The 13,197-nt window shown below is 43.5% G+C and overlaps 1 protein-coding gene across 4 annotated transcripts in view; it reads right to left on the minus strand.

Moving 5' to 3' along the window:
* Nucleotides 1-13,197, minus strand: part of RAPGEF4 (Rap guanine nucleotide exchange factor 4) — a 318,960-nt gene that overhangs the window by 84,292 nt on the left and 221,471 nt on the right. For all 4 annotated transcript variants that reach the window (XM_029224814.1, XM_029224810.1, XM_029224813.1 and 1 more), the window contains 3 exons: nucleotides 4,486-4,539; nucleotides 4,068-4,174; nucleotides 106-227 (listed from right to left, as the gene is read on the minus strand). In XM_029224814.1, coding sequence (XP_029080647.1) covers nucleotides 106-227; nucleotides 4,068-4,174; nucleotides 4,486-4,539 — 283 coding nt within the window. The remainder of the gene's footprint in view (nucleotides 1-105; nucleotides 228-4,067; nucleotides 4,175-4,485; nucleotides 4,540-13,197) is intronic.

Here is a 13,197-nt window from a genome sequence, read left to right on the forward strand (position 1 = left end):
TCATAATTCTTTCTGGCCCATGTGGGAGTTCAGCCACAACCTACCTAGGGAAGTGCACTTCCTAGCATTTCTTGAGGGTTTTCCAGGGACCGTGGCTCATCTTACCGTGGTTGAGAACACCGTCTTCTACCAGGACTTGCCACATGCCAACAGCTTGAATTCGGGAGTGAACACATGGAGTCTGCTGCAGCATCCAGTCCACCAGCTCAGTCCCCACGCAGCACTGTCTAAGGAGCGGGAGGACACAAAGGAGGGGAAGTCACCCCCTTGCAGATGAAGGACGGGAGATGGCTTCTGAGAGGAGACCCTCCCACAGGGCTCCATGCTCTTCCACCCTAAGAGGTCTCCTGGCAAACAAAGCACTGCGTGATGTGGCCTCAGGTTCTCAAACTTTTGTACAAACCAATAAAACCACTCAACGCACGAGGGAACCTTCTAGGCAAGGCTGGCTAAACGAAAGAGCATTACAGGCGGCAGCCCCAGGGGAGACTAAAGGGCAGCTAGACGGGGAGCGTGATCTGGCAAGAGAATCCCAGGGCCAGAAACTCTTGAGCCGGTCCCAGAAAAATCTCAGTGTAAAATGAAGGCAAAGCATAATTCTGACTTCCTTCACCGGAGCCTTTTGAGGAATGAGTTAAGGTTTGTGAGGCCCTAGGAGGTGCTCCGTGAAAGGCTGCGTGTAAATGCAAAATGATATAGCACTTTCTGTTTTCAGGTAATACTACTGGGCTTCCTCAGAGGGGTGCTGGGAGGAACAAGCAATTAGCGACGCAAATGTCTGAAAAAAGTGTGATGCAATGAGCATCTGCGCTTGGACAGAGCCTGTCACCCGAAGAGCTCCGGATCCTTTCTGTACAGGCACGCGTTCATCCCTATGATGACCCTCTGTGGTAAGCTGGTCAGGATGGGCAAACTATGTGCGTTACTTCGGAAACATATAAGTATACACACATATTAGGAAACCTTCAGTAGGGAGAGAGGTGTTCGTGGCATGACTGTTCAACGGAGGAAATGGGATCTTGAAGTCCGGGGGAGGAATCCCAAGGGACAGGAATAAGCAGGGGGTTTCAGAGCAGCTGGCTGCTTGCAGCTGGGTCTGAGTCACTGGTGACCTCCCCTCCTGTGCTGAGGGTGCCACCATCTCTGGGACACCGAGACTGGTTCCAGCCCAGGGAGCTCCTCTCTAGTGTGAACTGGAGGAGATTCCCAGTGCTGGTGCACTTTAGGAAGAGCTTAGCCTGGGAGAAGTCATGAGATCCAGCGCCAGGTCTACTACTTGTTAGCTGTGTGACTCTGGCCATATCGTTTCAAATCTCTGGTTCTCAGTTTTTTCATCTGTAAAAGAAAAGAGGAGGAAAAGATGGCTTCAAAGGCCATGTCCGGTTCTAAGACTCCAGGAACTCTGAAATCTATCAGAACTCCTGGGATGTCCTGATTCGGGTCTGACCCAAGAATACGCCGCAAGGAGGGTGTCCTGAGAAAGCTGCTAGACTCCTAGGACTGCTCTGATTACAGTCCATACCTACACTCTAGAGCTTCAACAGGCAAAGAGGTACCTAGCTACTATTCACTGCGAACCAAACGCATGATCTGTCGTGTTCCTCATCTAATTTGAGAGTTTATTAATGGGAAAAGTCACGTAAAAGTATAAAAACATCAATTTCATGTGGCTTTTAATCCAATGATTACTTTTACTAAAAAGAGCATATGGCGTTGAGATGATCCCAGAGCCTCTCGGCCCTGGGACAGGGTGTAAGAGTCTTGCAGTCAGAACACAGAACAAAGACACACAGCTGTGCCACTTGTGGCTGGTGGAATCACCGGGTTTCCTCTCTATTAATGATCTTTAGCTATTTTAAAATCGACAGCTGATCTCTAGTGTGGTGATCACCGGGGGTGATGCTGCATCTGGGGAGACTTCAATCCCTTTGCACTGCAGTAATGGTAGAAGTGGCGGCAGGTGAAAACAGGAGGGAGGGAGAGGATGGGACTGGAAACAAGATCTGGGACCAGGCACTCAAAATGTCCTGCAGGAAAAAGAAATCATGCCTCTGGCTTCCGGTTGCGTCCATGGGTCATTATCAACAGATCATTAATTTGTGTCATAGGGTGTGGAATAGACGTAACACCTATATTTCAGGGGGTTAAAATCTTAGGACTATGGAGCAAGAAAGAGATTACGGTTTCTGACTTCTAGTTCCCATTATTTGTCACCAAAGATGACATCTTTAATGGAATTTCCCTAATGCAAGTCAACACTTGGGAAAGCGTAATCACATCTTAAACTAAGGGAATATAAATTTAAAAAGAAAAAGGTCCTTTAGCTGTATGAGATGTTTGAGATCCACTTAATGAGTCAAAGAGTTTGAACTCTCTCTGAGGACATGGACACATGAGTTTAACCTTTACTTCCCTCAAAATTGTAACAGTGTGTAGGAACTACAGGCGCCAAAAAAAGAATGAACTTCCAGAGTTGAAGGAAAAGGCTTCCAAATGTAATCAACCAAAATGGTAGCTGGTAAATATCCACATTCAAAGGGCAAGGGGAGCAATCTGTCTTAAGAGAGGGAACATGCCCTAAGAGGAGCACGCTACTGATTAAAGTGTTTCTCAAATCCCATCTCATTTCCAGAATTCTATCAAGAAGAGGCCAATCTAAACGTGACAAGCTGCCAGTTTTGGTCTTATAAGCATATTCATGACAAACGCAAGCAGAAGACTGTTAGTTTGCAGGGAGTGCCGAAAAAGTGATCCAAAGAGAAAGCATTTGCAATGTGTTTCCATCTCTGTCCTTGGGAAAGAGACTGGATTTGAGGTACATATACTGGAAGATTTGCTCTAGGGTAAACCAGGTATAATTTTACAGGTACTATCATGGTTGACGGTCATTAGAAAGATATATATATATATATATATATATATATATATATATATGTATCCTTTGTGGTAACTTTAAAATTTGTATTCTAGCTTTTCACTGTGTCTTATGAATTTGGTTCATGTGAGTCAAATGGGTTTTGACTCATGCTAAGTCTGATGGGCTCTGAGGTCATGTCTAAACAAGGCTAAATGAGAGAGTCCGACTGATTGCTGAAAGAGGGCTGTGAGTCTGAACCGTGGGCGCAGGGAGAGGGAGTGAAGGCTTTTGTGGCATAGACAGGACGTTCTAGTTCCTAAACCGCTGCTGAGTTGATAAAATCAAAAGTTAAAGGTTAGACATGAATCCTTCATTTACCCACCATGGTTCAGTCATTCCAGAAGGTCGACTAAATCATACAGCCCCTGTCTTTATCATTTCTTAACTCCAGTGGCAGCTATAATGGGTCTTTATTCTATATGATTACAGAGGTGAAACAGAGTTGCATATCTTATTATATGCATACTAGAATGAAATCCTACATTAGAAAGTAAATTATGTAAAGGGCATTTTATATTTTTTTCACTCCTGTATTCTTAGGGTTTGGAACACAATAATGCCTGGTGCCCAGTAGGTGCTTAATAAATGTGTGGAATGAATGAATGACAGAATGAATGAATGAAACTTGCAAATAAACCAACCTTGGTTTAAATCCTGGCACTGCCATTCACTAGATTTGTGACTTGGTCAAGGAAAACTATTTAATCTCTTCTGAGCCTCAGTTTTATCATCTGAAAAATGGCCACACACTTACCTCGCAGGTTGTGATGAGGATGAAATGAGATAATATATATATATAAAGTGGCCTGGTACAGGGCTTCAAGTACAAATGAACACTTAGTAAATGTTAGTTGAATCTCATCTAAATCTAGTAGTTTTCCTAAAATACACTTCAGCAAACAGAATTACAAAAGTTTTCTATGTTCATCACAGTTAAAGCAATGTCTAAGCAAATTAGTTTAGGAGTAACTCCTGGGAATATGAGGGCTAATTAGAGTTAAGTGGGGATCCAAGATAAGCTTAACTTCCAGAACCTGGAGGATTATAAAACATGCTGCCCATGGATGGAAAACAGGGAAACACAAGTTTGTTCTAACTTCACGAATCACTAATCTGAGGGGGCCATAGCCTTTAGAATTATTGCACATACCTGTATGTCTTTAGGTGGTATTTTCTATCTCTTATCATGTGAGGTGCTCGAGAGAGAATGGCATTTCGTAATATTTTTCCAGCCCTGAGGATCTTCTCTGAAGGAACCTGAATTTTAATCAGATGGGAGGAGGGGAAGAGAAAGGAGAGTTTATAGATGGAAAACAAACCAGATGCATCACTAAATCACTTTCCAATCTGACTTTTACTTGAAAAATACAATCCACTTGTACATTTGCATTGTTCACTCGTGTGACATGTCACTGTTTTACACTGAGAACTGAGACACACCGATATATACTGTTTCTAGAAACTGTATCCACAGTTTCTTGATGTGATGCTCTGACATATGGACCACTTCCAGTAGTTACTTAAGAAGCTAGCTCTGCTGGCTCATCAACCCACCTACATCCCATTACCTTGGTAATGGTGTTAGCAGGACGAAGAGGAACGTGAGGTTCAATGAGAGGTGTCTGAAAAATAAAATGTTAAAGCAAAAGAAAATTAAACAAAAAGCTCACTGAAGAAAATTATGGGTCAGGGAATAACAAGAAACATCCATTTTTATAAAACTCAAAATAGGATTAAAAAAGCAAGAGAGAAAATCTGCCTAAAGAACTTGAATGCACAGGCATTCAAAGGGCAAAATTAAGACCATTCGATTTGCCAAAATTTAAACGTAAATTATTAAAAATGAAAATAACCAAACAGATAGGAATGATTAGATGTTTGCAGGCTTAATGAGAAGGGAATCAATACCTACCCACAGCATAACAAACATCAGGGCAGAGGACAAAACAAAAGATAAACATGAATACAGATTAAAATGACCTATCTCAGGGGATAGGGATAAAGGACTGATTTAGAATGGAAATGAGCGACTTCATCCTCTCTCATGTAGTTAAGATTCTCTTCCTGCAATTTGTATTGTTAGAAAGTTTTAATTTTTTTTTTTTTTTTTTGCGGTACGCGGGCCTCTCACTGTTGTGGCCTCTCCTGTTGCGGAGCACAGGCTCTGGACGCACAGGCTCAGCCGCCATGGCTCACGGGCCCAGCCGCTCCGCGGCATGTGGGATCTTCCCGGACCGGGGCATGAGCCCGTGTCCCCTGCATCAGCAGGCGGACTCTCAACCACTGCGCCACCAGGGAAGCCCAAAGTTTTAATTTTTAAATGATGCTTCTTTGTGGTTTTACATACTCAAGTTCCTGGAACGCACTGGGGCAGCTAGTGTACCATCTCTTTCATCTGCAAAGTGGTATACAAAGTTTCCAGGATTCTGCGACTATCAGAACAGCTCTAGAATCTAGATAAAGCCCCTAGCGCTATCCACATTCTTCAGATGAAGGTGCCGAATTGGAATCCCAGGGAAATGACTTGCTACACAGCTACACAGCTGAGTCCCCTAGTCCTACTGAAACCCCTTCACTCTATTTTTCTGAAATATCTGGTAATGGCAAAGATACATTCTGTCAAAGGTGGTGATAGAACCATCAACACAACGCTGTTTATGCCACTTCCAGAAGGTAAGTAGTACATTTACCTATGAGATTGCGGTGGGCAGAATAATGGCCCCCAAAGATGTCCATGTCCTTATCCCCAGAAGCTATGAATATGTTAGATTACATGGCAAAAGGGACTCTGCAGATGTGATTTAGTTAAGGATCAAAATAAGCAGATTATTCTGATGTTTCTAGGTGGCTCCAATGTAACTGTAATCGTAGGGTCCTTAAAAGACGGAAGAGGGAGGCAGAAGAGTTAGAACCAGAGAGCTAACAGTGGGAGTAGGCCTCAGCCCGATTTTGCTGGCTTTGATGGTGGAGGAAGACAACAGCCAAGGAATGAGGGCAGCCTCTGGAAGATGGAAAAGGCGGAACCATACATGATTTCCCCCTGGAGCCTTCAGAGGAACGGGCCTGCTGATACCTTGACTATAGCCCAGTGAGACCAACTTCAGACTTCTAAACTACAGCACTGTAGTTATCCATTTGTGTTTCTTTAAGCTTGTGGCTTACACAATTGGTTACAGCAGTCACAGAAAACTAACACAGAGATTACTATACTTTATACTAAAAACCCATACTTTTTGCAAATAGAAGCCATTGCATTGAAAATAAATTGGTAGGTTTTTCCTTTGTCTTAATATATAATCAATAGGGAAAATGAAAAGTCAATATTAATTTTAAATACTTTAGGTACCTAAATATGAATATACATGTATAAACATATGCCTTCTTTTTTTTTTTTTTTTTGCGGTACGCGGGCCTCTCACTGCTGTGGCCTCTCCCGTTGCGGAGCACAGGCTCCGGACGCGCAGGCTCAGCGGCCATGGCTCACGGGCCCAGCCGCTCCGCGGCATGTGGGATCTTCCTGGACCGGGACACGAACCCGTGTCCCCTGCATCGGCAGGCGGACTCTCAACCACTGCGCCACCAGGGAAGCCCTATGCCTTCCTTTTTATTAACAATAAGTTTCAGATGGGTTGCTGCTTTTAATATTATAACAGAATTAAGGAAAAAAGGGAAAAGAATCCTAAGTTTTAAGAACAGCATAGATGAGACACAGATTAATTTAGAATGAAATCGCACTGAACTTAAACATTTTCATCACCTTGCTGGCATCTAGACCTTTTCTTCCTCTCGAAATCACTAGAGCACAAATGTCAAGCAATATTATAATATTTGAGCAGCATTCTGTTTACAACTAGCATAGACCAAGGAATGTCAATCTGGTCGAATTCAATAGCAGCTTTAAACAGAGACCGACTTTGTCCTGAAGTGGCCCACGCTCTCTTATGGCAGACCTTTCATGGGAAAGGGACCATGAGCTCACAGACTCCCTGTACCACCTCCTCAAAAAAGACAGAGAGAATTCCGTGATGCCAAATCACCTGGAATCATGTTCAAAAGGGGGGAGGCCAGCATGCACCAGGGCGCTGGAAATATGTGCAGTCAAAACAGTTGATTATTTCCAGGTTGTGAGTTCCCAGTACTCATGCACCTTGTCTCTTCACGTTACGCAGGTTGGTTTATAAGTCTAGGACTGTGCCTGGTTATGTATCCAAATCGTAGAAGCCTCTGGCTATTCTTGAAAATAACAGCAGAAACCCATTTCTTCTTCCTGTCTTAGAAGAAGGAAGTGTAGGTATATGTGGTCTAGAGTAGATGAATGTAGGATAAGCTTCTGAGGTAGCCTTTTCTTTCCTATGGGAAAAAAAACATCTGTTTTCCTTTGCGGTAGTCTTTGAGAGGCTGGCTGATCCAGAGGTCAAGAAGATGCCCGTGCTTGAGGATAACTGATGAATGTTTATTCTTTGGTAGGCGTGATGAAACATTATTTGAAGATTGCATCTTTTTATTTGTTTCTACAAAAATGACTATATTTAAGCAAAATGCTAATAAGTGGTCCCTAGGTAGTCAATTTGGTTGGACAGTTCCCTTTTTGCTTCCTTGGATCCCTGAAAAGAAACTATTACCAAAGCAGGGGAAGCATCAGACTTCAACCAGTTCCTTTGATTTGCAGCTTCTAAAGGAGCAAAACGTACACAGATTGCCCTTTAGCGAGATAATCCCAGGACAAAGAGGCTGTTTAATCTGTTGAAAGGCAGCATTCTCAGAACCTTCCCTGGCTCAGAGATTTTAGGTTTGGAGGCAACATAATGAATAGATGCTTTGAGAGGGGGACAGTCCCTTTATTTAAATAAAACCTCCAAGGAGCACACGCAGGGTGAAAGCAGGGAAAGTTTTACTTGGAGGGGGAGGGGAATAAACACTTGTCTTTGAAAGGGACTCCATCCCGTATTCAGTTAGGCAAGCTTCTATGATGTAAGAGCTACGTTGGTGCCTAGCAGCCATGCACTGTGAGGCAGAGGGCTGTGACAGGTAGGCCCGGACCCTGGGACACGAAGTCACTGCCAATGCCTGTTCAGGGGCCCCTTACATAGGGAGTATGACTTTATTGCTTTTGTATCTGCTTATTTATTTCCTTTTTGGTTTCCTTTGGCTTTCAAGTAAAGTTTTTATCTTTGAGAATTTCACTTTAGCTGAGCTTTAGTGAAATGAGGAGAGGAATTTCATTTTATAAATTTCATTCCCTCAATAGGAGAGGGAAAGAAGCAGGATGGGGTGATTAGTGAGAATCCAAACAAGAAAATCAGCCCTAAAAGCAAGACCAAGGACTTCCTGTGTCAGGCCTTTTACATGTGTTACCTTATTTTATTATTACTCTCATATTTTATTGAGAAAACTAAGGCCAGCAACACACAGGGACTTGAGCTCACACAGCTAATGACTGGAAGAGCTGGGAAGTGAATCAAGGTCAGTCTTATTCCAGTGTCTACGCTGCAGGAACAGTGACCCATCGCACCTGCTCTTTTCTCCTACAGATATCATGGCTCACACTGTGGAAGAGTTAACATTCCATTTAATTAAAGTTCATTGAGAAAAATGCATCTAAGCCCTTCTCAGTTACCAGGTACCAGAGTTGATCTTATGCATTTCCAGCAATAAATGTTCATGACATCCTACTGAGATGACACGTTAGCACCATGCATCATGCTTGGTCTGAATTAACTTTTTAAAAAGCAACTTTCTGGGGCTTCCCTGGTGGCACAGTGGTTGAGAGTCCGCCTGCCGATGCAGGGGACGCGGATTCGTGCCCCGGTCCGGGAAGATCCCACATGCCACGGAGTGGCTGGGCCCGTGAGCCATGGCCGCTGAGCCTGCGCGTCCGGAGCCTGTGCTCCGCGGCGAGAGGGGCCACAACAGTGAGAGGCCCGCATACCGCAAAAAAAAAAAAAAAAAAAAAAAAGCAACTTTGTGACAATAAAACATTTGGCATTGCGGGACTGCCCTTCCAGGGCTGGAACAAATATACCAGAAAGGTAGGTAGAAGTTGAAGTCCGAGCGGGAAAATGGAAAGCACTCAGTATTTCCCATGGAGGGAATTTAATGCTGGAAACTAGCTTTACAGGTGGTGCAAGAGCTGAGAAGTCAAAGAGGTGATGAGGAGGTAACCTGGATTCTAGCCAAGCAGGAAGCCCTCAGGTGGGGGGACAGAGGAAGGAGGAGGCGTTGCCAGAGCCGGAGCCAGGTGTCCTGGTGGGAGCTGGAACCCCAGAGGGCCTCCTGGTCCTAGAGGTCCAGCCGCTGCTGGAGATGCTGCCACCCTCCCACCGCTGAGGGGAGCTGGAGACCCTTCCGCATCCCACCCCCCTCCAACCATAAACCAGAGAATAAGGAAAAGAATTGCATTTTATAAATGATTAAACAGAAGAGGGAAAGAAGGAGCTTGGTGACTGATATTGGTGAGAAGATGGATCAAAGCAAGAAAACCAACCCTAAAGGCAAAACCAAGGCCCTGCGGAGGTCGGCTTCCTTGTGATGCACAGCAGAGCACAGGGAGGGCAAAATACTGCTCAGAGGACAAACAGCCCAGGACCGTCCACAGAGGGTGGTTGCTGTGACCACAGAGTGGGCACAGGGCTGCTCCATGTTCAACCCCAGCCCTCTCAGCCTCTCCTATTCCGTATCTCCCCAGCCACACTTCCTGGTGGGCTACAGGTAAGGAAGGTGGACAGTGCGTAGCATAGAGTGGGCCTTCATTAATGCTTCCTGGGCTTGGTTCCTAGGGCTGCCCTATGTCTTGATCTACAGCCAGACAACGCATATCACAAAGGAGCCCTAGAAGAAACAGACCCCCTCTCTGATTACACGTCATACCTTTCAACACATCAACCATGCGTTGAGGACAAAAATTCTTCCTCCCTACCTGGGAATGAAAGAATCCGAATTGGGCTGTGAAGATGTGATCCTAAAAAGCTAGGCAGAGAGGACAGATAAAGGCAGAGGTATTCAGCTTTCTCTACTTTTCTTGGCTTTCTCCCCTGAAGACTTCCCTCAGGAGTGAGTGACCGTAATTGGTTCTTGTTTGCTTCTGGAGACGGGATGCATTCTACTGCTTTTTATTATGCTTATATTACTACTGAAAAGGAGAAACAGTAAGGGAAAATATTCCTTTTGGCACCAGAGCCAATCAGGTGATGGAAAATATGAGTTTAGTCGCTATTACAACACGCACGGTAACTCCCCAGTAGATCATTATGAGGTATAAGGCGCTGTAATAGGCCTCGTGAAAAACCATATTCAGGCCCTTTTGAAAGGGGGTAATTCTTTTTACTTAAGTATCTGCTCATAGAAGCCTTTTGCAAGGCACAGCATTTTAAGCCAAGAGACAAGAATAACAAGGTAGACTGGGACACAAAACTCACGGCAGAACCCTGGCAACCCAGCGTAATAAAACGTCATCTAAGCCCACATCCAATTCAAGTATTTAATGAAGGTGTATTGTGTGCAGAGCAATGTGCTAGGCTAAAGCACAGACTCTGATAAAGAACCTGGTCTAAATGAGCTCTTGATCTTTTGGGGAAAGTAGAACTTCCATGGATTAAACAATTAGTGAGAATCTGAGTCAATGAATAAGTGCAACAATATTCTGGATTTCAAATCCCCCTTTTCTCAGTTCAGGTGAGAAGATCTTTAGGAAGTGGGAAGGATATCTAATGTTTTTAGTGAAAACGATACACTTTTAGGAGTTACATTCCCTTGTTTTGGCATTTTGGAATAATACCACTAAGGTCTTAGAAGTGTGTGTCTCATTCTTGTAATAATTACCATCAGTATCATCGTTCTTTGGTTGACCAAATGAAATTAAAGGCAAGACCTAAATCAGGCTCATACAGACTTCACCACTCTGAAATAACTATGTACATTTTCCCATTTGTTAACTCATGGAAAAATTCATCTATAGACCTCTTTGGCTTCCATCGATAGGCTTTGTAAAGTTCTTCCTAGTTTAAAATTGACGTGTAGCTTTCCAGTTTCAGCTTCAACCTGTAAAAGTGGTCATTCCTGCTGTTACGAGAAAAAGCTGAACAGAGTGAAAAGAATGACTTCTCTCAGGTTCATCAAAGAACTGAGTATGTCCAGAAAACTGCCACCCCGAAATCTGGCGAAACGGGGGAATCCAGTCAGAGCTGACATTTGCCTAACCTGGACTGGAAGCCACAAACGGGTAGGAACACTTAAATGGTGCTTAATTAATTAAACCAGGAGGCCGTTAGGCTGAGGTGGCTCTAATGCCCGGTGGTCTGTGTAAGCAAACCCAAATCTAAGCCTGCAACTGCCTCAAGGTTCCAACACTGAAACCCAAGAACAACCAGTCACAGCCGGCTAGGCTTTATGCTACTGCCAATCAATAGTTTCCTAATTTTGCCTTCACCTTTTCTCTATAAAATTACCTCCCTGAGCTCCCATGGGTGGAGTGCTCCTAAACACTTCCGGTTTCGTGCTGCCAGGTTCGAATCGACTTTTGCTCAAATAAACTCTTAATATTTTTAATATGACTCAACAGTGGTCATTTCGATGATTTGCTGGAGGCTGAATGTGGAGTAACCTGGGAGTGAGAAACTCCTGGGGGAGACAGTCTTAGGTGGGCACCCACACTTTTATGGGCTTTACCCCTTGGAATTCCTCCAAATTCTCATGGTGAAGAGCCACAAATGATCTCCTTGTGGCTTTGGCAGGGGGAGGGGAAGAATGAGCATTATGATATAAACCCAGAGCATTCTCCGTAGCAAAGGCCTGCTCTCCAGGGAAAAGACTTTACGAGAGTCTTACCCCACCTGGGGGAAGTGCATTTCTCTGACTCTAGTCTCCTCCGGCCTTCCTGTCTCACCTAAAGAAGGAAAAAGCAGCTAAGAAACAGTGGTGAAAGTCCCATGGCAGGGACACGGGCCCACTAAGTGACTGAGATTTAATCACAAGACTATATTCACTTCCCTTCTGCCCTATGCCCCCCACAAATGCCAATATAAAAATAGTGGATTACAGCTGAATGAGCTGTAGATTCAGACCCTATCAAAGGAGGAGTTCTTAGGGAAGCCCAAACACAGCAGAGGAGACGAAAGTAAGGACATTAGAGGAATTTGAAACCTCTGGAATCTATAGCTACAGCAAATATTAAACACAGCCCAACTCCTAGCCAGATTAACATAAAACCTCACACTAAAGGCTTATTTATCTCAGTTCCTATTACCCAATACATCATGTCTGCTTTTCAACCAAAAATCACAAGGCATGCTAGAAGGCAAGGAAAACAGAGTCTGAAGAGACAAAGTAAGCATCAGAGCCAGACTCAGACATGATAACAAATTTTGGAATTATCAAACAGGAAATTCAAATTAACTGTGGTTAACACATTAACTATAGAGTAGCATTCCATTAATAATACTAAGAAAAATGTAGACAATATGCAAAAATATACTGTGTAACAAAAGCAGAGAAACTAAGAAAGAAATGTCTTCCTTTCTTCTCCTTCCTCCATAGACCAGCAAGAGAGAAGGAAGAGCAGAGAGGGGATGGGAATGGGAGAAGGCACAACACAGTCCTCTAACGAGTGTTGGAACCACCAGCCTCAGTCTCTTCAGAGATTCAGCTCCACCAAAAGCTAGACGTTTAAAAAATGGATCTAGCCAGTTATTTTGTGGATATTAACAAACTTATTCTAAAGTTTATATAGAGAGGCAGAAGACCCAGAATAACCAACACAATTTTGAAGGAGAAGAATAAAGCTGGAGCGCTGATGCTACTCTACTTTATGACTTACTATCAATATAAAGCTTCTGTAACCAAGACAGCATAGTATTGACAGAAGAAGAGACAAATAGATCAACAGAACGTAACAGAGAGCCCAGAAATACACCCACATAGACACAGTCAACTGATCTTTGACAAAGAAGCAAAGAAAAACAATGGAGCAAAGACAGTCTTTTCAACAATGGTACTGGGACAACTGATGTCCACATGCAAAAAAATGAATCTAGACACAGACATTATATTCTTCACAAAAATTCACTCAAAATGGATCACAGGCTTAAACATAAAATGCAAAGCTATAAAACTCCTAGAAGATAACATAGGAGAATACCTACATGACCTTGGGTATGGCAATGACCTTTTTTTTTTTTCTTTGAGGTTGGGTCAGCCAATCTAGAGTGTTTGATCTATTGATTATTTTCTATATACCAGACAGATCATCCAAGGATCCTACAATGTAGGAAAGTGAGACTTAAGAG

This window comes from Monodon monoceros, unplaced genomic scaffold, assembly GCF_005190385.1.
Source record: "Monodon monoceros isolate NGI ecotype Baffin Bay Population unplaced genomic scaffold, NGI_Narwhal_1 Super_Scaffold_16, whole genome shotgun sequence".
Taxonomy (NCBI): Eukaryota; Metazoa; Chordata; class Mammalia; order Artiodactyla; family Monodontidae; genus Monodon; species Monodon monoceros.